Below are 27,892 nucleotides of genomic sequence, written 5' to 3' on the forward strand. Positions count from 1 at the left end.
CACAAAATGTGGTGGACCACTTATTACACAGAAAGAAAAGGAGTACTTGTGGCACCTTAGAGACTAACAAATTTATTTGAGCATAAGCTTTCGTGAGCTACAGCTCACTTCATCGGATGCATTCAGTGGAAAATACAGTGGGGAGATTTATATCCATAGAGAACATGAAACAATGGGTGTTACCATACACACTGTAAGGAGAGTGATCACTTAAGGTGAGATATTACGAGCAGGGGGGAGGGGAGGGGAGAACCTTTTGTAGCGTGTCAACTACTGGAAATGGCCCACCTTGATTATCACTACAAAAGGTGTCCCGTCCCCCTCCCGCCCCCCGCTCCTGCTGGTAATAGCTCACCTTAAGTGATCACTCTCCTTACAGTGTGTATGGTAACACCCATTGTTTCATGTTCTCTATGTATATAAATCTCCCCACTGTATTTTCCACTGAATGCATCCGATGAAGTGAGCTGTAGCTCACGAAAGCCTATGCTCAAATAAATTTGTTAGTCTCTAAGGTGCCACAAGTACTCCTTTTTTTTCTGCGAAGACAGGCTAACACGGCTGCTACTCTGAAACCTGTCATTATTACACAGAGTTTCACACTGACAGCACATTATGCCGGTGCTCCACAACTTGTATTAGCTACCAATCGGAATACAAGATAATGATTTCAAACCATCTGTTATTTTGATACTGCCTCTTTCTTGGGGTCACTCTACCACAACTGCCATCAGTAGAGAAGCTTGAGTTGGAGTTCCCCACTAAAAGGGAGAAAGTGGTTGGCAGTGCCCTGCAGAAGGGGTCTTCCACTTTGAAATTCTGATCAAACAAGTTGGGGCGTGAGCTCAAATTTGTCAACTTTCTAGACATACAGGAAAGTGCCTTTTTTGGGGGTGGGGGGGTCCTCTCAAGGAGAGAGCTGGAGAGGTTTGGGCTCATTTTACTAATGAATATTTCTGTCTGCCCTTAACAATGTATTGTTATTTGTGTTGTGTGTTTTTATTTTATGGAATGGATGACTAGACACTCAATAGTCATCTAGAAAAATTTATGTATACAACATCAAGTTAGGAACCACAATTTGTTTAGTTTCAATTCTTTTTATTTTCATCCTATAATTCACAGTACCTTTCATTCAGGGGAAAATATAGGAGCCCTCTAGTGGTTAAACACATGTATATTTACATAAAGTCAGATTTTGATACCCCCTACTCAAAATGAGTAGCATTAACTTCACAAATAGTCAAATTGATTTCTGAAAATAATGGTTCAGTAAGGCCCCCAAACCTGCAAACACTTACATATGTGCATAAATAAAGCATGTGCAAAAAAGTATTTCCAGGATAACAGGAGCAAAGCATTTAAAATTTGGCTGCAGAAGTTAACTGAAGACTGTAATATACTGAACAACAAGATGTCTGCTTAACATTTCAAAGGATAACATTACATAGACTTTCTTTTAAAAAAGATTTAATAGGGCAGATGGAACAGAAAGGGGAAAAGCCAAAAACAAACACGCATAGCAGTCCGGAGAGTAAAGAGGACTACTCTACTTTCATTGTCCAATCTCGGCAAAATGCATAGCATGACTTAAATGTATTAAAACAAGAGATATTTTCAACATCTGAATTATTACAAGGAAAGAAAACTTGGGTTTTATTTGTTTTTTAATATAGTTTTAACATAAGTGTCCTTATGAGCCAACATCCTTATTTCAACACTTGACCTTTAATCACCCTAGTATACTCTGTATTTAACTTTCTTATTTTAGGTTCACTGATGTGTTAAAAACAAAAGCAAAACAAATGATACTTCCTAACTGTTCTCATCCCAACTACTAATCTAAAGATGGCAGCACCACAAAAACTCCCAAAACAGAAGCTTACTAGCATTTTCAGAAGAGGCCCAGGACTGAATGAGCATCAAAATGAACTATTCTTGAGGCCCTACTTAATTTGCAATATTGAAAATCTTGCAATATTAGGCTTCCGCTACAATTTTATCAGCTGCCTGGGGGGTCCTGCTGTCAGCCGGAGCCCCAGGCATTAATGACCATAATATTGTTGCAGCAAAATGTCCTGTTATCAAAAAAAATTAGTAGGCATAACATAATACCCGAGTGTTTATATTGTTCCAGAAAATTTCTCTTAAACAAATAGGTCTTCTCTGGCTTTTTCAAATTACCACAATTAATAAAGGTCTATTATTACTTTTCAGCTATTTTCCATGTCTTGTCCGCAACTCAGCCACAATTATTTGACAATCATTCCACAATTGAAGTAGGGCTTTAAGTATTCTTTGATTCCTAGACATTCCCTGCTAAATGTAACATAGCCCCAAAGTGGGAAAGCTTGCATATGCCACAAGCCCACGTTGTTCTTGATCAATAAATAAATTTTAATCCACAGGCTAAAATTCACTTAGAACTAATTTACCTTTCACACCACCAAATGGTCCATAAGTCATGTTGCAGGCTGTTCTCTGAAGATTGTGTTCATACATAAGTTTGATCTGATACTGGTTCCCATGTTCCACATTTCCCAAAGTTCCTATGAAAAAACAAGGAACAATATAGATATCTAATTTTTAACTTGTGGTCCACATGAAGGAAAAACAGGAACTTTTTTAGATTATTTAAGAACATTATATGCTGAGGCCTTATCTATTATTAGTTGCTTTGGTATGGGTCTGAGGGTTGACAATGATATATTTTTAGGAAAGTGGCAAATGTGTTTATTATTTGTACATCAGCAGTACCTACAGGCCAAAACCAGGAGTGGGGTTCCATTATACTAAGCACTGTATAAAACAAAATAAGAGACAGTGCCTGCCCTGAAGAAGACTATTTGAGCAAAGGACTCTCACATCTTTCCACAGTATATGGTTCAGCCATGTAATCAGAAATCAATTTACTCACCCAAAGAAGGCAAAACAAAATGTTTTGCATTACGATTCTGCAGTTCTAGGATCCAACAAACAAAGTATGTCTCGCAATTTGTTTCAGCCAAAACGTCTTAATCTCCTTAAGAGAGACTCTAAATTACGCCACATCAGCTCTTGACTCTGTTTTTGCAGTATGTTTCTAATGGTTGACAGAAAACTGATAATTACCCAAGTAGTAACTCGGTGTAGTGCTGGACGCTGCAGATGCCATATACATATTGTGTTAATCCCCAGACATGATAACTTCAAGCTCCTGCAGATAGACGCCTGGAGATATTTCAGAAGTATATAATCTACAAGAGCTTGAAGTTGGTATCTTTGGGGAATTAATAAAATTTGAAAAAAAATTACACTGTCAAAATTTGGAAAATCTCTTAAGAACCAGAATAGTAAGTTTAGAACTGTGGTTGATGCAATGCTCAACAATGTAAGGACAATGTAATCTAAAATGGACCTAAGCATCGTTTGAAGTGCCTATATTCCATGCTGCATCATCTAAACTGAATCCAACCATTGTTGATTTGAGCTTTTCTGCCTTGAGCCCTGCAGCTCCAAAAGTTTCCTCCCACCCCATTTTATACTATTAGCTGCCCCAGAACCCAGCTCTCCTACATCAACAAAGTGAGCACAAAGTTTCCAATAGTGAACAAACCTGTACACCATCACTTGTTCAGCTACAGACTACCATCAGTAAGAACAGTAATAAACCTAACTTTCTGTAATCCTTTGTGAGATGTTAATATAGTCTGGTCAAGATTAAGGAGGATCCTTTTGGCCTACAAATTGGGGATTATTTCAAAAATCTCTAAAACTGAAGTCATGTTTAGCAACTATGTAAGAAATGTTGAAAAATGAGGCAAATTCGTCATGTTCCAGTTTATGCAGAACTCCAGCAAAAGAAGTTTCTTTTGTTTTGTGCATCTTAGAGATCCAAGAATTCAGTTTCATATTTGATTACGTACTGCAAACAATACAGCTGCATCAGTTCTGTCACATTCAGACCTTCTACACACTAAAGGAGGGGAAGAATAAGCAGGTTTACCCTTTCATTTTGCTATTCTGGCCTCCTTGCCTTCACTAATTCATCTTCCCTAGAGCCTTTCTTATTTTAAGGCAAGTATCAAGCATTTAATGTTTAATAAAATTTAGTTCATTTTCTAAAACAATTATATTTACAGGGCATCTTTATCTGCCAACAGTTTGTTCATTAGAGCTCTGTGCATCAGCTTCTGTACTCAAAGTTGTAACATAAGAAGCTTTTATTGACAAACACACACTACTATTGACACACTTCTGTTGACAAACACACATATTTGCTTTTCCATGCACAAGTTTAATATTAATCTTCCACATGCGCTCTAAAATAATCCTCTGAATGGTAAAGCTAGTTACAAAGCTCAGAACGTGCCAAATGGTTCAGCAGTAGAGCTACTGCTTCCACAAGGTAGATCTGCAATATCACTCTTCAAGCAAAGGAGAACTTGGAATGTTGCAGAGGTAACACTAGTGCTTCTCTTCAAAGAGCGCAGTCTACATAACTACAACTCATTAGCGCCCTGGCACAGAACAATTCAGCACACTCAGAGCAAGCTGCCTGCTCTCTATTAGCCAGAGGGTACATTTTATACATAATTGCTACTGTATGACAAAGAAGGACCAAAAGTGTGTAAGAGAAGAAACATCAGTCCTGAATTTTGAGAGTCCTTCAAACACTCTGATTGTGACTTTGCACTGTTAGTACCAGAGAAACTTCTCACTACATATGCCTAGTCAGACCAGATAGCTAAACTGATCAATAGCACACAAAAAAGGCAGACAGAGAGATAGACAGCTATTCTGGGCAGTATTTTTTACCTGAGACAGCATACACACACAGTTTTCTGCAATGCAGTACAGCCAGATGAAGTAGTTCAGTACCACTGACAATGAGGGGGGTGGGGGGTGGGGAGAAAAAAAAAAGGAGAAAATTTGCAAGTGAGTTTCCAGGCCCCCATATTCTCAAATGTTAATTACCAGACAAATAAAATATTGTGCAACTAAACTATCACTCAGAATTAAAACATCTGAAATTATATTTGACAGCTAATAGTTGTTAAGTTCTCAGTAGATCCTTAAGAGACATTTTGCAGATGTGAGCACATGAAGCAAGCAAGCTTTTTCTGATTCAGCGTGATCCTGTTATCTAACAAGCTAGTACTAATACTTCCAGTGAGAGTAATAGTAGGGGGCAAATGTGTGATTGTCACTTTAGATGAGCATCATTTGATAGATATGGATACTACTTTACAGTTTGTATGAGACACAGTTACTAACAGTAGACTGAATTAATCTACAATACAAAATTAAATACTCATTATACTAAGATAGTCACAATATTTTGTATTCTGTGCCCATCCTCGATACACAAACAATCTTATTTACTGCAAAGAAAAGAGCTCTTGCACTATAATAAAATAATTAATAAATAATTAAAAAGTAATAATAATAGCAGCAGCAGCCACCTTTAGCTAGTTCCGATACCATAAGACATTGCTGCATCTGTGCAGTACCTTCAAGAACACCTAATTAAGAAATGAATGGTGTTAAGAACAGAGACAGGCATTACTCTTAAATTGGCTTATAATAAATAAAATAGCTTGCAAAGCAACATGGCTGCTGCGTACTTAGTAGACAAGTACTTTTTTAAAGAAGCACAGCAATGTTTATATGCAGCATCAGAACACAAGTAGAGGACATTTGGGGATTTTAATATAACCTAGACTAAGACTTTACCTTAATGAGCATAAACATTTTTTTCCATTTATGCTCTATACTATATAAATCAATAAGCAGATGAAATGCATAATTCAGAGTTCATGATTTTTTTTTAAATGGCTGTAAGAGTCAAACACTGCAGTGCCAAGAAGTAGATGTTGATTCAAATGAGATAGCTCAGACCAAACCCCCGGCACATTACAAAATTGATCTAGATGGTCTTTAGGGAGGCAAGTTAGCTACTATGACAAATTAGCCTAAAGCCTCCTAATTAGTGTAATCATCATCAGCAACATGGACTGTTTACTTACGAAACAAATTTTCCTACTTCCACCTGGAGTATTGAATCTCGCAGTTGCACTTCCAGGAGCAAATCTTCAGCTTGCATTCCATCTCCAGGTTTGACAGGGTGAGGATTAAAGATTCGAAGATATCCAATATAACTGCCAACAATTATTTTATCTGCAGAAAAATGTCCAACAAGAGGAAAATTAAAAATAGAGAAATAAATGTTCTGCATATGTGCTTAAAAGTGTACCCCTAAAATGATGGGATGTTTACACATAATTATGCTGATGTTCTGCATCCTAAATACCGAACTGACTTAAATATTTCAACAGTGAGAACGAGGAAGCGATAGTTCTCAAATTCCAGTCCAGTCTCCGAAATCCACTCTCTGAGTGTAGCCAGTACCTCCAAATGTTCAGTTCTCAAGTCTTAGAGATTTGGCAACGCTCTTCTCACCAAACAAGCAGCAGAATGTTGACTTTTAAAAATCTGGTAACAACAATGTTATAGGTGCTATCCAGATGAGAAATTGAAGTCTGGTTATTATTTTTTCAGGTCAATGTATCAAAAACGTAGAATGGGCCAAATTTAGGCTTGACATAAGTGGGTGAAACTCCCATTGACTTTAAAAAAAGAAAAAAGGAGTACTTGTGGCACCTTAGAGACTAACAAATTTATTTGAGCATAAGCTTTCATGAGCTACAGCTCACTTCATCGGATGCATTCAGTGGAAAATACAGTGGGGAGATTTATATACACAGAGAACATGAAACAATGGGTGTTACCATACACACTGTAACGAGAGTGATCACTAAGGTGAGCTATTACCAGCAGGAGAGCGGGGGGGAAATAGTGGATTTGGTTCAGGATTCCTATAGTAATAATATTTATTATGAAATAGTATTTAATAAAAGTCAGCAAAGATTCTTAAGAAACACAAATCTGAAGTAAGTAAACAAAAATGATTACAGAAAGCCCCCTGTGCCTCAGGAGATCAGTTCTGCTCACAACCTCCAGAGATGACACTAACATTTATCTCCTCCAGACATCTATCTGCATCTGAGATGTACCAATAAATCCTGTCCATAAGTCACATGGACATACTCATAATATAAAAGACCTGACTGTTTCAGAGTGGAGGCAGCCAAGGTTTACCAGGCTTTTAGCCATTTGGAACAGTTCCACAGGACCCCATTTCACACAGGTGGAGAAGCAGGCAGCTATCTTCACCTCTACTGTAGCAAACAACATTCATGCTGCAATTCATTCAACTCAGAGCGTGACCTCTGCCCCTTGCACTCTAATCTCTACCTCATCCATTTCTGTCACAATTTATCTGTATATCACACTGACAGATGAAGATGCAGTCATGAAGACATTTGTATGTCCCTTAGCTCCCTAAAGCTACCTCATTTACACGTTCTTTACAAAATATTTTTCTTACATTTGATAAACTTGCCTAAAGAGGGATTTTTTTTCCTTCATCCAGATGGGCAGGCAGTCAAGTTTACCTCTTATTTTATTTACTTTTGATCAAATTCCATACCAAAGGGTACCCCATCAAGTGCTCTGGCCACCCATAACATATTTACAGACAACGGAACATAGTAAATGCAAAGTAAAACGATTGACCAAAGCAGCAATACTTCTTCCTCCCACCTTAGCACTATTGAATATCCAGTAATATGATCTATACAGTTTAAGCTCTTCTCCCCCAGCAACAGCACTTTCCCACTAGACGGAAATTCCACCTTCAATTGCCTCAGCTAATACCTGCTCAGAAAGATGATTTTTTGGGCATGCTACCAAACCTAACAAATTCCAGCTATTTCAAGACATTTCAAAGGAATAACCAAAATAAATTGGTTAGTCTCTCAGGTACCACAAGTACTCCTTTTCTTTTTGCGAATACAGACTAACACGGCTGCTACTCTGAAACCAAAGGAAAGGAGAACACTCTGTCAGCAGCTCCCTTTTTCTTTTTTTTTTGAAAGAACAACTGCGGGGGGGCGGGGGAATCAAGTGCAAGGACTTTCTTCAGGTTTCAGAGTAACAGCCGTGTTAGTCTGTATTCGCAAAAAGAAAAGGAGTACTTGTGGCACCTTAGAGACTAACCAATTTATTTGAGCATGAGCTTTCGTGAGCTACAGCTCACTTCATCGGACTTTCTGATTACAACTGCAGCAGAATGGCACAGAAAGGCAGTCTCAGGTAAGCAGATCCCAAAACATTTAGGGATTTATAGGTCAAAACTAACACTTTAAAACTCTTGGTAGCAGGTCCCAAACGCAACCCTAGCTACTTCAAACCCAAGCTGACATCAAACATAACCTCTCATGGTTGAGCTAGCACTAGCTTCATTAAACTAGCAGTTACTTTCTTGAATTTTCCACCAAAAGATGCCCAAAACTGTATTTTGCAATTATACTTGATAAGTGTTTTTCCCCTTCAAGTGTATGGCAATGTTTTCAACAATTCTTTAATACTGTACACACACTGAGGTAATATTAAAAATATGAAAATGGTGCCACATACTTGTGAAAAAATGCCACTTACATGTTCCAGGCTCTAGCAGGGTTTCTTGAAAGCAATGACATCATATAAAATGAAATGATGCATTCTAGAATATCTAAGTGAAGTCTGAAAACACAAAGAAAAGGGGCAGGGGACAAAGTGTAGTAGTATATGCCGAATGCCTCCTACTTCATCTCGTTAATAAGCATTTAGCACATGTTGCTGGAGTCAATAAAATTTTCAGGCATGTTTATGTCACCTTTAAAATCTGAAGGCCAACTCAGAATTTCTGTTTACCTTGTCCACTGCCGCTGTTGTCAACATCAGCTACACATAAACACCCTTGATCAAATTCTTCTTTTTCTCCAAGAGCTGTTGACCACCAATCTCGGGCTTTAAATAAAGACATTCTCCTTCACGCTAAAAGGAAACAGAATCTGGGGTAAAATCCATACTTTTCATATCAAGTTATACAGATCATGTTAGCTTTTCTAGGAAGCATAGTAACCTAAATTATTTTTGCTTTGATTCCACATCAGATCAGCACAAAAACAAATTAAATCAGGAATTCTAAATATTTGTGAGGTGATGTCCCTGTGGAACTCGTTGGCAGGGAATGTTGTGAAGGCCAAAAAAACTGTAAGTAGGTTAAAAAAAGAATTAGAAAAGTTCATGGAGGATAGGTCAATCAATGGCTATTAGCCAAAATGGTCAGGGTTGCAACCCCATGCTCTAGGTGTCCCTAAGCACCTGACTGCCAGTTGTCAGGACTGGACCACAGCGGGATAGATCACTTGGTAATTGCCCTGTTCTGCTCATTCCCTTTAAAGCATCTGACACTGGCCATTGTCAGAAGACAGGCTACTGGGCTAGACAGACCATTGGTCTGACCCAATATGGCCATTCTTATGTTCTTATATCATCATATACTTTTCAAAGGTATACAAATGGAGCATATTTTTCAGAAACAACATTAGTTTGTACAAGATTCATAAGTTAATAATAATTAACAGCATATTATAGAAACTTAAGGTGGGAGATGGGGAGTCCACACAAAATCCAACAAGCAAAATTTAAAAAAAAAAAAAAAACCACTTGGTAGGTATAAAAGTTCTGTTAGGTCTATTGTTGGGCCTTCAATCACACAGCTTAAAAACACTATGAAATGGATCAAGCCATAAATGATTTTACTGTCTTTGCAGGGCTCCTTGTACCTGACTATATCACAGAACCCATTTCAGGACCTGGACATCACTAACAAAAGACATTTCTCAGTCAAATACAAGAAGCATTTTCCAAAAAGCGCTCTTGAAAATTAATCTAAGCAGACTCCTTGCATTATTCTAGCACCTTTTATATGTCAAAGAATTATCCTTGCAGCTGCTTGGCAAGATAGCTGTCCCTTTAAAAGAGTACCAGCCTAACACCATACAAGAGAGGGGATCTTTCCAAAGGAGGTTTCTCCTCTGATTCAAGGGATCAAAAGAATCATCAGCTTGGTCTAGTTTTCCTAAACAGCAGCTTATTTCACAGAGCACACCAAGATAAAAACAAATCAGCATCAAGACCTCCACTGTATAATCGCGTTGAAGAAGATGCCCTCATTACATGAGTGAGGGACTCTGTCCAATAGTAGAAAAGCCGATTTGTGCCCTACCCCTGCTGTTATCTTGGGTGGAGGAGTGGGGAGGGGGTGGAAGAGACTGGAGAGAGGATAACTTTTGTAGGCAGTGTGATATTTATAAGATTGCCATTGTTTAAATCCATATGTTGTCTTTTTAAAGCTTGATTGAATCTCAATAATTAGATTTAGTTACACACCATACAGAATACACAACAATTCTTGAATTATTTCTTAACTTTTTTTTAGTATTTATTTTCACTTATTTTTTGGTTTGTTTTTTAAAAAAGAACTGCTATGATGCCTGTTGCCTTGGCACTCAAGCATTGTTAGTTTTATTTATTCTAATTAGAAAAATACAAACAACACCATGCTAAACAAAACAGCCAACCTAAGGCCTGTTGCCTGTAGGGAGGGTATAAAGCTCCAAAATATAAACTATTTAACGACTAGCAACAAAACACATACAAACCTTTAACTAAACTAGATAAACTTCTACTTTACATAAATCAACATTCATACAAAAGTACTACAGGGCATTTTACAGGGTTAATAACGCAGTCATGGGAGAGAGCAGAAGACGGGGATTAAATAGGATGATCTGGGAATTATTTTCCCCTAATGCCCTACTGACATCTTTTGATTATTGCCTCTGCTTCTCCTCACTGTAAGGTGAGTAGAGAATTTCTGAGCGAAAATAACAGGGAAAATATAAGCACCACTTTATATTTTCCATAGATATGGGAAGGGGTGACACTACACAGGGCTCCTCCATCTCCAGCACCCAGCCAGTGCAGAACCCGTACGTTTGCGAGCGTGGGCTTCGTCCACTCTAGTTTTAAAGCTCCCAAGCGAGAGGGCTGCACGTTTCCAGGCACTGCACAAACCATTGCCTTGCATGAGACAACCGGGCTACTCACCAGACCCGTCCAAGCAGGGGCCTCTGCACCCCCAAGTACCTATCCTGGAAACTGACCAGCAACCACGGCGGAGGAGGCGTCTACATTAGGGGTGTGCGCGAGCAGAGAGGTGCGGGTTCCTCCCAAGCTCCAGCCCTGGGGCTCAGCGGGTCCCCGAGGACGGAAATCAACAGGCGCCAGCCGGCTCAGCCCTCCCCGCTCGCAGCCCCGCCGACGGGACAGGGTGCGGGGTGGAGGACGGAGAGCCGCTGCTCAGGGAGAGGCTGCAGGCGGCACCAGCTGCCCCGCTCCGCCAGCCGCAGCGGCCATCTTCGCGCCCGTTGTCATAGCACTTTAACAACCAACCCAGCTCCCTGAGAGCGGGGACCGGAAGCGGAAAAGGGGTCTACCCCGGAGCGTCCCGGGAGATGTAGTTTGGAAAACACCAGAGTGGCCCTGATAGGGCGGGTGGGGTTGTACCATTCCCTGAGGGAGGGGAGAGCAGCTCCCCTCTTCCGAAAGCAGCCAGCCCCGGAGCCATTTCAGCTGCATTTCTCTTTTGACGTATGGAGAAAACGACGCAGTATGGAAGCGCCACAACCTGCTGGGGGGGAAAAGGGAGGCTGATAAAACTCCCCCTCTGAATGGTCTTTCCCAACGTCGTCCCCTCCTTCCCTCCTGTGTGGTAGCGTCGGGATCTCTCGGCCTCTGCCGCTCGCGGGCCCCGGTGTTGCTGTCGGGGGGACACCGAGACTTCCCAGCCCACCCTCCCCGCAGAGGGGGGAGCCGCCATGGATCGGACCGCGGTGGCCAAAATGGGAGCGGTGGCCAGCGCCAGCGTGTGCGCCCTGGTGGGGGGAGTCGTCCTGGCCCAGTACCTCTTCACCATGAAGAAGAAGACAGGCAGGAAGACCAAGATCATCGAGATGGTAGGTCCCAGCGGGACCGCGCGTCGCCCCGGACACCCTCCTGCCCCCAGCCCGGGGCCTGGGAGGGCTCCTACCCCTAGGGTTGGGCTTGTCCGTCCTGACAGCCGCCTGAGCCCCCACGTGCCGCTGGCCGTCTGTTTCGGGCAGCTTCAAAGCCTGCTCGCCCTGAGTCTGTGGGGAGGGGGAGGAGGAGTCCGAATCCATCCCTCGGTACGTCTACATAGGCAGGTGTGTGGGGATTAAAGTCCTTCCAGATTCACGCTGGCGTGACAGGATCGGCTGGAGTCCTAGCGGGGGAATCCGCCGCTGGGCTCTGAGGCGCTGATGTGAGAACATCAGACTAGGAGGGGTTTTTGTGGTTTGCTTGTTTGCAAACTGGTCGCCAGGAGTGCTGGAAGAGTTTGTATAGTGAGGGTGTGGAGAGCCATTGAACCAAACTGCAAGTGCTGTGTATGCTGGAAACCACTTCAAGCCAGGGAGTTGCGGCAGCTCCCCTAGTTCCCGCACCTAGGCTGGTTGCAGTTTTACAGTGGAGTTGGTTGGGTGAGACGAAAAATGAGGGAGCGGCGAATGGAATGCTTGTGAAAGGCTTCCGCTCCACAGCTCTGCAAAGTGTAATGCAAAACTGGTACAAATAAGTGTATTATCCATGCAAGCTTCATCCATACTGCATCAGGCTCGTTCTGGAGTAGCCAGCTCCAGTAACTGTCATTTGCTGCCCATGGCATATTTAGTAACTAGCCTTTTTACAGAGGCACTTGACAAAAGTGCCAGTTGTTAAGGTGGTTTTTGTGATATGGACACTTGTCCAGTAAGAACTGGACTGAGACCACCAACTTATTTCACACTAGCCCTCTATGATGTATCAGGGGACTGCTGCCACTAGATTCGATTTAAGGCCTAGATTTTTATAATTATTCATACATAATTGGTTCTAACAGATACCACAATTGTACATGCAAATAGTAAAATGTTCAGCTGTTCATTTGACTGTGCAATTACTCCCACCTGTATGTGCAAATCACATGTTTATCAAAACATGAATCCCAGCAAAAATCCACTGTGTGCTATCACTAATCTCCGTGAACCATCTCATTTCCCCCCCCCCCCCAGTGAAAAATCTTTACATGCCAGGTGCAATGTATAGAAAGTATGGGGTTTTGGTTTTGTTTTGTATGGTTTTGGTTTCCTGTTACAGCTGCTTGTGGAGGTATGGAAGTTGAGGTTTGTAGCTTCAGATAGCTCTACTTTCCTAAAATATTTGGAAAGAGGGTAGAAGGATTTAAATAAGGCTTTGTAAAATGTGCTATTGACACCATAAATTAAAATTAATAAACTAAATTATAAATGCTATTTTTCTTAAATGTTGTTACTGGTAGGTTATCTTTGTTTATTGCTTATAGCAGTTTTGTGAAATTCAAACTACTGAAAATTAAGGCCCTGAACCCACAAACACTTAAGCAGGTACATAACTTTTCTTACATAAATAGTCACATTGACTTCAATTGGACTGTGATTAAAGTTAAGCATGTTCCTAAGTATCAGTGGCTAAAATAGTTTTTTTTTTTCCCTTTAAATCTTTGCTGTTGGGTTATGTCTTTACAGGGGGGCGCATAGTTTTTAATTACATCTACTAACTAATGTGAAAACCACAGACTCCCTTGTCTTCACTAAGACTTTACTTTGAGTTAGCTAACTCAGGTTAAGAACACTCCTTTTCTTTGTTTTTTGCTTATCACTTTTGTTTGTAAGTGTTTGAAGGAAAACATAAGTTTCTGGAATGTTAGAATTAGAGTTTTGCAAATGAATTGATTAGAAGAGGGCAAGTGAGGTGGTCAGAGATGCAAAATAACTGCAGTTCATTCCATGGCTGCAGAGATAAAGGAGTGTATTCCATGGATATGAATAATGAGTAAATGTGAAGTATAAAAAGTGTTGAGGTATTTAAAATAAGGGGGGAAAAAAAGAAAAAAGGTAACACTACTTTTTTGGGAAGAGTTGTGTTAGCTGTCAATTGTGGCGAAACAAAGTAATTCTGCCCCAAAGAATGCAGGTCTTCCCAAATGAGTGGCAATAATGTTATACCGCACTACCATATATTTTGTTTATGCTATTCAGTGTTTCTCCTTTTGTATTCTGTTGTGGGTCTCTGCTTTTTTATATTTGATGTACATAAGTTACTATGGGAAACAATGATGTCACATTAGTGTGAGGGGAGCTTGAAGACCTCCATCAGTGCAGGATGAAATCAATCTATTTCATTCTGTTTGAAATAAGGAATGTATAATACTTCACACTTACATAACATCTACCCTTCAAGCATCTCAAACTTAATTACAAAGATTCATGAGGCTTCCCAACACTCCTTGAGGTAAATAAGCATTGCTCTATCAATTTTATAAATAGGTAAACTGAGGTGCAGTGGTTAAATCACTTGTCCAATGTGAGTGGCAATCAGGAAAAAGATTGTGGGAGTCCTGCCTCCTACTCTCCTGCAGTAGCCAGTAGACACACTCCCTCTCCGATTAGCATGACCATGGCGTCAAGAGCATGGGAACTTTGAAAGATGTCCAATATGATGGTCCATTTGAGAGAAGGAGAATTTTGAAGGGGAAGATTCTGAGCCTGATGCAAGTAGTGATTTGGAGAATATCTCTTGAGGAGCTAATGTTGGACCCACTCATGCAGCAGTGACCCTTAAAACCCTCTCATTACTGGTAATAAGAGTATTAACAGAACGGTTTTTAAATGTTTTTCATTTCAGTATTAAACATGGTTTAGCTGGCCAGTGGAGACCAGGCACTACCATTTTATAAACTATGTTTTAGACTAGTGCATACCTAGAATAATCATTTTACTGTTTTGAATGATACATTCCCAAAGACATGCATAACTAAAACAAGTTGGCATTGCCTGAAGACTCTTCTAAGACCCGCGTGGAGTAGATAATTAGAAAATGGTTTGTAAAACCGGTCTATTCAGGCCAGGAAAAGCATATTTACACTATATTAGCATGAACTGTCTTTAAACATTTGTTCTCCTAACTGGCTTTTTCCACCCATTCTAGATGGGGTCCAACTAGGAGTTGAGACTTCAGACATTCTGTTTCTGTGGTCCAGAGTCCAAAATGCTCTTTTAGGCATTTTTGTCAAGTTCTAGAGACCGATGGGAGGAAAAATGTGGCCTCAAAACAAAATGCCAGAGTTCTGGGTTTTTTTCTAAAATAGGTACAAAACCTATTCATATTTTCTCAGATAGGACTTTCTTTACCACAGTCAACTGAAGAATCAGTTTGATCTTCTCTTTCTACAATAGAACTTAGTCCAGTCAAGAAATGAAATTGATTAAACTTTTTTGGTTCAACACCAGTTTTGAAGTACAGCTTCTTATAAAACCTGGAAGGGTTGATGAAATCACCATTACTGATCTATCTTCTTTGAAAATTGATTCCTCATAGTCTTAATAATTATCAATAAAATGTGCTAACATTTGCAATTTGAGCTCCAAATAGTAAAGGTCAGGATTCAGTGCATCCAGTAATGTGATTTTTTTTTTTGTTGAAAGAACGTTAGGGCAGCACTAACTCGTTACCAACACATTTTTGGTGAAAGAGATAGGAGGGTAGAAGATATGTCTGTAAAACAGAAAAATATTTTTTCAGTGATACTGTTCAATGTTCAATGATAATGTTAGTTTAAAAAAAAAAAAGGTTCTAGGCATGTACCACATCAGTTCAGATTTTTTTTGTTATTGCTAATTGCAGTTGCATTGTAATAAGTTACTCACTGGCTCCATTTTTCCTTGAATTATTCAGGTGATAATCTAATGCAGGAACTAAATTGAAATCTATCTCAATGCTTTTATGACTAGGTTTTATGAATGAAATGGATGTTGGTTGGTTTTGCTTTTTTAAATTTATGTTCAAATGATAGAAAGTAAATTTAAATAAGTAATTTTCTTTTCATGAAAATAAACATTATTTCTTGAATAAGCTTTAGGCAAAAAACTGCTGTGGCGAAACAAAGTCATTCTCTACAAAAAGAAAAGGAGTACTTGTGGCACCTTAGAGACTAACCAATTTATTTGAGCATGAGCTTTCGTGAGCTACAGCTCACTTCATCAGATGTTTACCGTGGAAACTGCAGCAGACTTTATATACACACAGAAATCATGAAACAATACCTCCTCCCACCCCACTGTCCTGCTGGTAATAGCTTATCTAAAGTGATCAACAGGTGGGCCATTTCCAGCACAAATCCAGGTTTTCTCACCCTCCACCCCCCCACACAAATTCACTCTCCTGCTGGTGCTAGCCCATCCAAAGTGACAACTCTTTACATAATCAAGTCGGGCTATTTCCTGCATAGATCAAGGTTTTCTCACATCCCCCCCACCCCCATACACACACAAACTCACTCTCCTGCTGGTAATAGCTCATCTAAACTGACCATTCTCCAGGTTTAAATCCAAGTTAAACCAGAACATCTGGGGGGGGGGGTAGGAAAAAACAAGAGGAAACAGGCTACCTTGCATAATGACTTAGCCACTCCCAGTCTCTATTTAAGCCTAAATTAATAGTATCCAATTTGCAAATGAATTCCAATTCAGCAGTTCCAGACTCCAGCGAGAAACTGCTGAATTGGAATTCATTTGCAAATTGGATACTATTAATTTAGGCTTAAATAGAGACTGGGAGTGGCTAAGTCATTATGCAAGGTAGCCTGTTTCCTCTTGTTTTTTCCTACCCCCCCCCCCCAGATGTTCTGGTTTAACTTGGATTTAAACCTGGAGAATGGTCAGTTTAGATGAGCTATTACCAGCAGGAGAGTGAGTTTGTGTGTGTATGGGGGTGGGGGGGATGTGAGAAAACCTTGATCTATGCAGGAAATAGCCCGACTTGATTATGTAAAGAGTTGTCACTTTGGATGGGCTAGGACCAGCAGGAGAGTGAATTTGTGTGGGGGGGTGGAGGGTGAGAAAACCTGGATTTGTGCTGGAAATGGCCCACCTGTTGATCACTTTAGATAAGCTATTACCAGCAGGACAGTGGGGTGGGAGGAGGTATTGTTTCATGATTTCTGTGTGTATATAAAGTCTGCTGCAGTTTCCACGGTAAACATCTGATGAAGTGAGCTGTAGCTCACGAAAGCTCATGCTCAAATAAATTGGTTAGTCTCTAAGGTGCCACAAGTACTCCTTTTCTTTTTGCAAATACAGACTAACACGGCTGTTCCTCTGAAACCTGTCATTCTCTACAGTAGGCTTCCTCCCACCCCCCTTTTGATTTTTACCACTAGTTGTAACAATGAGAGTACTAGCGTAGACCAGCTGCCAGTGTTAAAATCAGTATGTCACCTAACTTTTAAGCAAGTTCAGATCATGGTAGTTCGTCTGTACTAGAGCTACTGTCAGTGGAAGTGAACTGGTGATTGTAGGTGACATTGCTGTGGGGGAAGGTCTACTCCTTGTGGATTAAACAGTCAGTGGCTTTAAATGCACATGCAGTGTTTAAGGTACTTTAAAGTATCTGCTAGACTTTTAGTCTGAGAAGACCACTATTTCTAGAAATTGAGGTGCCAGCCTGTTGACATTTATAACTTTTATTCATTGCATGAGGAAGAATACATCAGCTTCCTCCCTGCATTGATTTGGTGCCTATGCTACTTGACTTGACCAGCATTTCAAATGCTTCAGATAGGAGTAGTATGTCTTTCAGATGTCTGACTCTTTACTGCTTCCTGTCCTGATACTCCACTCTAAGAAAAATAACTAGGCAGTTTTGGAGAAATCTCAGCTAAGCTGAAATGACGGGGAAGAGGGTATTATCAGTTCTTTACTGGATTCTGTGGTTTTTAATCAGAGGAAGATATTAATTTTTTAAAATGTAGGGTTTTCCTTTCACTAGCTGACTTAGGTGCAGTGCACACAATAAAACAGCAGATGGTACCAACTTGAATTTTAAAACCTTATAATACACTGTATTAATCTAATATGACCACTTTCACTATATATATTTTATGGAGGTATACAACTTCTAAACCAAAAAAAAATAAAACTTGTCATTAAAGAAATGTACGTTCCTTCCCCACATCTCTGCCAACTATGCAAAAGATATTTTTATATATTTGATGGCATACATCCTTGAGTAGAGGTTTTTAGATGCAAACTAAGTCCTAAAACATAGAATTTGAAATGTTAAATTTTGTTTTTTATAAACTGTAGGTTTTCCATGATGATTTGTCAGTTAACACTCACAGATGCATAAGGTTTGCAAATACATAGGGGAAAAAAAGAATTTTATTCTGTTTTATCAAGAATAAATAAAATTGAATCATTCTATTGTATTAAGTTATATAATTTCACTGGATAGAATTAAGCTGCAGAGAATTCATTCACTGGTTGATTTTAAAGATGAAAGGGACTATTATAAACTAATCTGATCTCCTATATAACACAGGCTAGAGAACCTCACCAAGTAAATGTTGCATCAATCTCATAACTTCTGTTGGAGCTATAACACATCTTTTAGAGAGATATATGTAGTCTGGATTTAAAGACTTCCAGTGATAGAAAACCACCACACCTCTAAGTAAATTGTTTGTGTTTAATTACTCTCACTTAAAAACTTGAACCTATTCTTTTGAATTTTCATCCTGATCTCTTATCTCTCTCTTTCCATTCCACTAAGACCTTCTTGCCTGGGTTTTTCCACCTTCTTTAACAAGATAACATTAAAACTTGAAATACTTAGTTTTGAGGTGTTCAGGTAGATAAGCCAAACTTACAGCAGTAATTCCTGCTTTAATGTATTCACTTTAGTTCCTATTGAAGGTGATGGGTGGAGCTGTTGTTTTTATGTTGGAAAGAGAGAGTATTATTCAGTTTTCAAAGACAAATACGGATTTTGTAAAGGATAGACTATACTCTGGAAATGTGGTGAATCAGAGTTATATAGTGAAGGAAGCTGTTTTCTGTAGGATCCCTACCTTGCTTATTGCAGAAGCTGGAAGGTATATGGTGAATGAACCCAGAGACTGCAGGAAGAGGAAAAAATGGTCTCATGCTTTTTTAAATTTTTTTATTTTATTTTATGGAGTTACTTTCTTAGATAGTTGGAAATGTCACGCGAATTGGATATCAAGTGGCAAAAAAAAGCCACTGACAAAGATGATATTACAAAAGAATTTAGAATGATGACTATTTACAATTATATTTCCAGCAATGTAAATTACAGCTAATCAGAGTGGAATAATGTGGTAAGAGTTCGGGTTTCCTCTGGTTTCAGTGAAGATCCTGTTCATTTTTGGCACCAAGAGACACAGAGCTTCTGAGACTACATAGTAATAATAATGCACTTGGTTGTCCATGACCTACATCTTGTCTGTTATGCTTAAACAGTAGCACTGTGAAGTAATACTTGGTAAGATCTGTTGAGCTTCACAAATACTGTTACTATGTGAATTTTGAAATGGTTCTTTGTAGAGCCTTTCCATGGTTTGGTGTAAGACTTCTTTGATAGTTCTAGTGTTTGTCAGCGTAACATATGTTTGGGTCTTGAACAAGGCCTGTTTTTCATCCCCCTTGTCTCCTTTCCTTTCCTTCTTTGAATACTGACTTTTTGATCATTCACATACAACTTATCCCTGGAAAAGGGACTATATTAAATTGAAATTATTTGATATGATGTTATTGTATAATGGAATGGGTTGAGAACCAAAAAGAATTTATGCTACAGGGCTAATAGAGGCTTGGACTCCTGGATGGACACTGCACCCAGGCTGCCCGTTTGGAACTTTGGGGGATTTGAATTTGTAGGATCGCTGGCTGGCTCCTGGAGACAGGGAGCAGGTCAGCGAGCTAGATTGACCATGAAGGGAAGCACTGTGGGGCTCCGATAAGACTAGGCTTTCCCTCCCAGTCCCTGAGTAAGAAGTAGAAGGGTTACTGAAAGCTGTTGTTATGGTGAAATTATGTTTAATCTGGTTAAATAAAAGTTGAATGGTTTTTCCAACCCAGAAGTCGGTGGTATAGTCAATCAGTGGGTTTTGAAGAGATCTGCAGGGCCCTTGAAATAGGGTTAAGAGAAGCAGCCAGGATTGCCCAATATTTACAGGTGAGTGTTCTGAGGGGTAGAAATGCTGTTTTAGCAACCCGGAGACACTTGAGTTGAACAAGGTGTGTGCCTGGGAAGGACCGGTCATGTGACACCTGTTAAATTGTACCTCATCAAGAGTGCAATGGCTTTTCTTGATTTTGTTTAGTTCTGTACTGGTAACAGAATATTTTCTTTGCTATTTTCTCAAATGTTGGAAGCAGATCAGACTGAATTCCAATTCCCAGTCAAGCTCTAACTTATCGTTAAGGCTCTAGAGTGCAGTTCAAAGCAAGACATATCTTTACGCTTGCTTAAAAATACTAAAAATTAAGAGTATGCTCATAGTAAGCTACAATTCTGACACTATCCTTAACACCTAATGATTATGCATACAAATAGACAATTCTTGCTGACCCGCACCCAGAGAACCTTAAATTAGTGATATCTGTGTTGTAGTCTTCTTTGGATATCATGGTTTTAAGCAGGAAAGGTAACAGAAAGAAATATGTGTCTTCTGCTTTTATGTATTCCAAGCTAAAAAACAGTTGGATAGTTAAAACTGTAAATATTTTATTAGTTTACAACATTTATTTCTTAAAAGCAAAAAATCCCTGTAGCACTTAATTATTTCTAGACTTTCTGGCATTTAAGATAGCTGAAGTAGCCGAGATATTCATATACAGTGAATGCCATAAAAATGTCTCTGTCCTTAACCCTGCTTCTTTTAATATTCTCCCTTCCTGTTACAAACATATTAGTTACCATTTAGCAACCTAAATATTAATTATTGTAATAATAAACTGCATTACTATGGTCCACTGTTTTGATATTTTCTGCACCCGTAATACCATTTTAAATGCAGATATAGGATAATCTCAGGCCTTTTGTTCAAATGGACTGGGGTCTTTCTGTTGAAGTTGAGCATGGAAAAATTGTCATGAAACTGGAGAGGAAGGAGGAGACCAGGCAGAATAGCAATTCAAGAGGCCCCTGTGCACTCCCTGCGTGATACAAAAGGCAAGCTCTATTTCAGTTCTGAATAGCTGGTTGCAGAGGGAGTGTTCAGAGGCAGAACAGAGTGATTGGAGCAGGGGGACTTGACTCAGCATCTCCTGCTCCCCAGGTGGGTGCCCTATTGTACTACAGAGTCATTCACACTTTCATGGATCAAGTAACCAGGGATACCTATGAAGCGGTGGAGGGGATACATTTCATCACCATCCTAACCACACAGAGCCTGGTTCCTTGGAGTCAGCATGGGAAGTGTTTCAGAGTAGCAGCCGTGTTAGTCTGTATTCGCAAAAAGAGTAGCTCACAAAAGCTTATGCTCAAATAAATTTGTTAGTCTCTAAGGTGCCACAAGTACTCCTTTTCTTCATGGGAAGTGTGAAATTCACCCTTAGTGTTACTGGATTATCTGAAGGAACTTTTTAAGAAGACATACTATAAGGGATCCTAAAAGATAAGAAAGGAACTAATTTGATAGCCTTAGTAGGTAACTTTATCTGTAATATGTTAACACCATTACATTCCTACACAAGTATTTAGCATGTAGCTTGATGTCTAGGACTGCATTGTGGATTAAACTTTGGACTGGGGATTTTAGTTCCAAATTGGGTCTCGCAGCTCTACTTTTCAAGGGTCAGAGTTTATTTGATCTAGATACAGCATTCTTAGACTTAGTGATTTTAAGCAGATTTTTTTTCTATTGGTAGATAAGAGAAAAAGAGAATCAGCAACAACCACTTCTGTGCAGACTTTAGGTAATCTAAATTTCACTCTAGATAAAGTCTTGTGTTGGAGGTGTGTTTTCTAGGTAAAATGCATTTACAAACTCTTTCAACATACAAACAAATAGATGTTTAATTTGGACTGTGACAAGTACCATATGTAATTAGAAATCTATGTGCTGAAAACAGTCATAAGTGGTGTGGGTCAGAATTACATTTTTCTAGTGTGCAAGATGAATTTTCACATTTCTTAGTAATTAAATGTATGACTTATAAGGGCAGTAGAATATTTACATAACTTATTACCTTTTCCAACTGTAACTTCCATGCTTAGGTTTTTAATATTATAATATTGTATGTAAGCATTTATTCACAGTAGCAACCTTAAATGTAAATTTACCTCCAGTACAGGGTTTTTTTGTGTTTGCATGTTTTTGGTTGGGGGATGGAGGAAGTTCTTTGGCTGTAAAATTCCCTCTCTCCTTGAAAGACCTGGTGTTCTCTAACTAAAGGTCAGAACTGATCAGGTCTCTCTAACACTGCTGCTCCATTACCATACCAGCGTTAAAGGGAGCTGCTCAGTATTGATCAGGCAAGGATAGAAATGCAGAGAACTTGAATGTTAGGGAGTAATCTGTTAGAGAAAAGACTGGAAGAGGCAGGAAAGAGGGAACAAAACTAGAGGGAATAATTAAAAAGTGAAGCCATGCCCAGAAAAATCATAGCATTCCTGTCTCCATACAGGAGGAAGGAGAGTTGCGTCACCTTCCAAAATATAAATATTAAAGCCCAGCAGAAGTTTCTTCTTTGAATTTCACAGTTGGGGGTGGGGGAAAGAGAAAAATGGAGTGGAAAGTCTCTGCATAAAAGCAGGTTCTTCATTTATGGTTGTCTCTAAAGGGAAAGTTAAATCACCTACTTTTTGTATATATTCATACTCTTGGAGCTTGTGCCTTTGGTGCTGCACAGGAAGCTACTTTGATTGATAGCACTGTATACATGAAGCCTAAGGTTGAGACCCAAGGGCCAAAAGTATGGCTCATTTTATTCTTGCCTCAGTTGGGTGAAGGTCAGAACCCTTCAGCCCTTGGTCTCGGTAGTTAACTCTAGCTCTGTTCCATTTGGAGTTTCTTCCTGGCCACGGTTCTCTTCTTTTGCTCAGTTTATTTTTGTTGCCATCCAATAATTTTTTTTCCTAAACATCAAGCGATACACGTTGTGGCTTGGTAAAATGTCACTTATTGACCAGTATTCCGAGTACTTACAGTCCCTGAGTAAAGGTCACTCCCAGATGTCTACTGATCACTAAGGGTACATACTGGTTTTCATAAGTAGATCTCAAAATATTATCATCCCCATTTTTCAGATGAGAGGGAAAGTGAGGTACAGAGTGACATGAAGTGACATGCCGGGGTCACCTAGTCAGACCTGAGAATAGAACCAGATATGCAAACTTTCAGTCTTGTGCCATATCCACACTGCTTTCACCCTTAGTCTTCTTGAGCCTTACCCATGGAACTCTCACACCCAGTAAGATTCCAAACTCCATCTCTTGAAGAAATTAGTGAAGCCTTGTTCAGGGGCTCACCCATCTGGAGCTCATTAGAGGGTTAGGGCCTTAGTTATTACTTGCTCAGGGAGAGCAGTAGAGGATTAAAATTTTGCATACAAACTTACCTGAAGCTCAGTTCAAACAGTGTGTTATTCTTTTGACTTGGTAATTAAGTGTAATACCCAGTTCAGAAGAGAAATCCTGCAGTTAAACTAGTTCTCATCCTTATTTCCTTTGGTGGCTACTGCTAATAAGTCTACCAAGAATGGGGCTCTCTACTGTCAATACCCAAAGGAGAACGAAAGGTCACTCTTCCCAGAAACTGTAGTTCTTCAATTTGATTGCCAGTATAGCTCCATCCTTGCTTTTACAGAGATTCTATTACAAGCTCTAGGTAAGTGGAAGGAAATGAGGGACATTAATGCTGTGGTTCTTTTTTATGCCTTCAAATGATAACATGAGCTCTGTATGGAATCACAACACTTGTTGCTTTCTAGAAGGTTTTGAACGGACAATTGGGCCACATCTGTTTTAACTACAGTCACTGATTAATAACTTTTTTTGTTTTTGTCTCAATGTAGGGTTGTTGGTTTTGGGGAGTTTTGTTTTGCCAAAACAAGAACTATCTTCAGTCATCCTTCAAGCACAGAGTAACTCCTGTCACCACTGTGACCTTAATTGAGGTTCCTTATAGCCTCAATTTAGCAAGGTACTTCAAGCACATGTTTAGGCTGATTGAAATCAGTGGGCTACTTACCTTCTGAAAGTATGCACATGCGTCATTACCTTGCTGAACCAGGGCCCATATCCGTGTGTAACCTAGGGTGACGGACCAATTTTTATAGAGGGGTGTTGCTAATGGAAACCATGTATTTGCGGTTTGTTATTACTACTTCAAGCCAGGGCATATAGTAACACCCCTAGTTCCAGCACCATTGTGTGTAACATCACTTTATAACTTTAAGTAATTTATTAAGAAACTGTTTTCCACGGAGCAGCAATTAACTAGAAAACTCGTTATTTGTTTGTTACATTTCCCACAGTCATTTAAGAATTTTTTTAAAACTATTCTCTGTATATTGGAGAGTCTGTTTTGATTTGGAGCCACACAATTAGTCACAGCAGTTAAGTGGCTCCCACTGTGTACCCCTGGAAAAATCATGGAGCAGGTCCTCAAGGAATCAATTCTGAAGCACTTACAAGAGAGGAAAGTGATCAGGAAGAGTCAGCATGGATTCACCAAGAGCAAGTCATGCCTGACTAATCTAATTGCCTTCTATGACAAGATAACTGGCTCTGTGGATGAGGGGAAAGCAGTGGACGTGTTATTCCTTGACTTTAGCAAAGCTTTTGATATGGTCTCCCACAGTATTCTTGCCAGCAAGTTAAAGTAGTATGGGCTGGATGAATGGACTATAAGGTGGATAGAAAGCTGGCTAAATCATTGGGCTCAGCGGTAGTGATCAATGGCTCCATGTCTAGTTGGCAGTCAGTATCAAGCGGAGTGCCCCAAGGGTCAGTCCTGGGGCCGGTTTTGTTCAATATCTTCATAAATGATCTGGAGGATGGCGTGGACTGCACCCTCAGCAAGTTTGCAGATGACACTAAACTGGGAGGAGTGGTAGATACGCTGGAGGGTAGGGATAGGATACAGAGGGACCTAGACAAATTAGAGGATTGGGCCAAAAGAAATCTGATGAGGTTCAACAAGGACAAGTGCAGAGTCCTGCACTTAGGACAGAAGAATCCCATGCAATGCTACAGACTAGGGACTGACTGGCTAGGCAGCAGTTCTGTAGAAGAGGACCTAGGGGTTACAGTGGACGAGAAGCTGGATATGAGTCAACAGTGTGCCCTTGTTGCCAAGAAGGCTAACAACATTTTGGGCTGTATAAGTAGGGGCATTGCCAGCAGATCGAGGGACGTGATCGTTCCCCTCTATTCGACATTGATTAGACCTCATCTGGAGTACTGTGTCCAGTTTTGGGCCCCACACTACAAGAAGTATGTGGAAAAATTGGAAAGCGTCCAGCAGAGAGCAACAAAAATGATTAGGGGACTGGAACACATGACTTATGAGGAGAGGCTGAGGGAACTGGGATTGTTTAGTCTGCAGAAGAGAAGAATGAGGGGGGATTTGATAGCTGCTTTCAGCTACCTGAAACAGTGTTCCAAAGAGGATAAATCTAGACTGTTCTCAGTGGTAGCAGATGACAGAACGAGGAGTAATGGTCTCAAGTTGCAGTGGGGGAGGTTTAGGTTGGATATTAGGCAAAACTTTTTACTAGGAAGGTGGTGAAGCACTGGGATGGGTTACCTAGGGAGGTGGAGGAATCTCCTTCCTTTGAGGTTTTTAAGGTCAGGCTTGACAAAGCCCTGGCTGGGATGATTTAGTTGGGGATTGGTCCTGCTTTGAGCAGGGGGTTGGACTAGATGACCTCCTGAGGTCCCTTCCAACCCTGATATTCTATGATTCTATGCATAACTGACTCTTCTCTTCTTTAGTACAGATAATGTAAAAGGCATTAAAATAATATAATAATTCATCTTGAATATTTATATGTAACTTTTGACCAACTGTAAGATTACACAACTGCTTTCATCCGCTGTTTTACAGTGGTGCTTTGACTTATAGTTCTGGAAATTCCAAATGGTTCAAAATTTGTGTTGGGAAAATGGCATATTATATACAACATACTGAGCCAAAATTTTAATGTCTAAAATCAGCCACAATGGGAATAGCTTTTATGGTTATGTCTTCTCTAATTCATTTATGATCATACAGTCATTTAAGTTGGAAAGGACGACTAATGGGTCACCTAATTATTTTCCTGCATCATATGTGGAGATGGAATTTTATTATCCCTGGTAAAATGATATTGCATACAATTTTTAATACCTCATGTGAAGGAGATTCCTCACCTTCCCTGGTAGCTTGTTTTACTTTCTTGAATGGTTTGGTGGCATATAAACATCTTCTGAGTATCTAACCTAAAATTTTGTTGCTGCACCTTTTAATCCGTTCATCATACTTTGATTTTACTGACTAATGAAAATACCTCTCTCTTCTGTATACATCCTTTCTTATTTTTGGACTGTCCTATCCAGACTTTCCCAGTTTAATGTGCCTAGTTTGCTTCACCTTTTAGATTTTATTTTTTGAGATCTTTTTATTGGTGTTTATTTCTTTTGAAATCTGCCTCTCTCATTTGTCTGTTCTTTTGGAGCCACTGACTGAATCCTTTACTCTAAATGAGGCATACAATGTGTTGGGTAGAGCAGAATTATCTTGCTTGTTTAAGTTGTGAGGTCCTTCAACTTACGCGGTTATCTTCCATCTGTATTTGAGTCTGATTATTACTTTTGAGCCACTTCATATTTCTCTGAATTGTAACTTTTTGATTTCATCCTATTTCTCTAAAGGTTATGCTAAATTTTATCGTATCGTTAGTGTCTCCCAGCATCTAATCATCCATAAATGTGACTAGCATAATCTCTGTTCCACACTCCAATTTTCTTGTAGAAAAAAGTAATGGTTTTGGATCCAGAACTCCTGCAGAACCCTGTTGGCAGCTCTATATTACCTCCAGTTACTTAACCTGCATCTCATTTCCCTAGGAGACTGTCAACTGAAACCATATCAAATATCCTGCTGGTATCAAGATACAAGTTTACTACTGCGTATCCATTCCATCTGTTTTATCCATTAAGGTTGAAGGGAAGATATGGTTTTAGATTGGCTTCTTATAGACTTGTTTTATAAATCTCTCTCTTGCTTGAATTTGGTATTAGAATAGTAAGGCTGAGTTGGCACTCTTCTTTCTCTGGAAATGATAATTCAAGCAGTTTCTTAGCATCTGAAATTCATCCACTTGCTAATAGCTGTTTCTTATGAAGTTCTTGAAAACTATGTCCCACAAATCTTAGTCTGTGTTTACAGAAATATGTTTTCTGATCATACATCTAATTTCTTAACATATTACAAAATTCTCTGCAACAGAAAGCAAGAAATGATATTGTCTTATTTAAGAAATGTGAAAATAGCTAATATCTATATGGATATACTCAGTTGTCCAACTATAGTATATCCACCAGAAAAAATAGTAAAGCAATGTACAACTCCTGAGTGGAAATGGAGTATTTAAAAACAAAATTCAGTAATCTCAAAATACCACATGAACTGAACATAAGGTACTAAGTTGATTCTAACCAAAAGAAAAGTAAATCTTACATAGAGCAATGATTCTCAACCTTTTTAGGTTGATAATTCCTTATTGAGAGCCAAATATTCACAACTCACTTTAATTTACTATAAATGTAAAAATCAAAACAGCAAAAAATGATAAATTGATCCATCTACATAATTTGTGGGTATGTGTTTCAAGAGGTTGACAGAATACCTGACCTTGAAGAGTAAAGAGATGTGGAAAATCAGATTATCTTTGCTTCAGACTGTTAATTTTTTTTTTTTTGTGCCTAGCAACCCCACAGTGCCATCATGACGCCAACTTTGCCCCAACCCCATCCCCTTTTTCCCCACTGGATCTTGACCTACTAGCTGAGAAAC

General features: G+C 39.5%; 2 protein-coding genes across 18 annotated transcripts in view; one reads left to right on the top strand and one right to left on the bottom strand.

The window, feature by feature from the left end:
• Positions 1 to 12,173, bottom strand: part of BBS9 (Bardet-Biedl syndrome 9) — a 437,000-nt gene extending 424,827 nt beyond the window's left edge. For 4 of the 17 annotated variants that reach the window (XM_073332911.2, XM_073332908.2, XM_073332912.2 and 1 more), the window contains exons 1-5: positions 11,041 to 11,426; positions 8,797 to 8,919; positions 6,009 to 6,159; positions 4,798 to 4,862; positions 2,436 to 2,549 (exon numbers count right to left, since the gene is read on the bottom strand). In XM_073332911.2, coding sequence (XP_073189012.2) covers positions 2,436 to 2,549; positions 4,798 to 4,862; positions 6,009 to 6,159; positions 8,797 to 8,908 — 442 coding nt within the window. In that variant the 5' untranslated portion in view covers positions 8,909 to 8,919; positions 11,041 to 11,426. Of the gene's footprint in view, positions 1 to 2,435; positions 2,550 to 4,797; positions 4,863 to 5,444; positions 5,505 to 6,008; positions 6,160 to 8,541; positions 8,626 to 8,796; positions 8,920 to 11,040; positions 11,429 to 12,022 lie in introns of those variants that run through there. The other 13 variants (XM_073332923.2, XM_073332925.2, XM_073332924.2 and 10 more) reach the window with 10 other exon arrangements.
• The window catches only part of NT5C3A (5'-nucleotidase, cytosolic IIIA), a 36,874-nt gene continuing 20,645 nt past the window's right edge, over positions 11,664 to 27,892 (top strand). The window contains 2 exon segments of the mRNA XM_073332957.2: positions 11,664 to 11,684; positions 11,687 to 11,948. Coding sequence (XP_073189058.2) covers positions 11,664 to 11,684; positions 11,687 to 11,948 — 283 coding nt within the window.

The sequence above is a fragment of the Lepidochelys kempii genome, chromosome 2, assembly GCF_965140285.1.
Source record: "Lepidochelys kempii isolate rLepKem1 chromosome 2, rLepKem1.hap1, whole genome shotgun sequence".
Taxonomy (NCBI): domain Eukaryota; kingdom Metazoa; phylum Chordata; order Testudines; family Cheloniidae; genus Lepidochelys; species Lepidochelys kempii.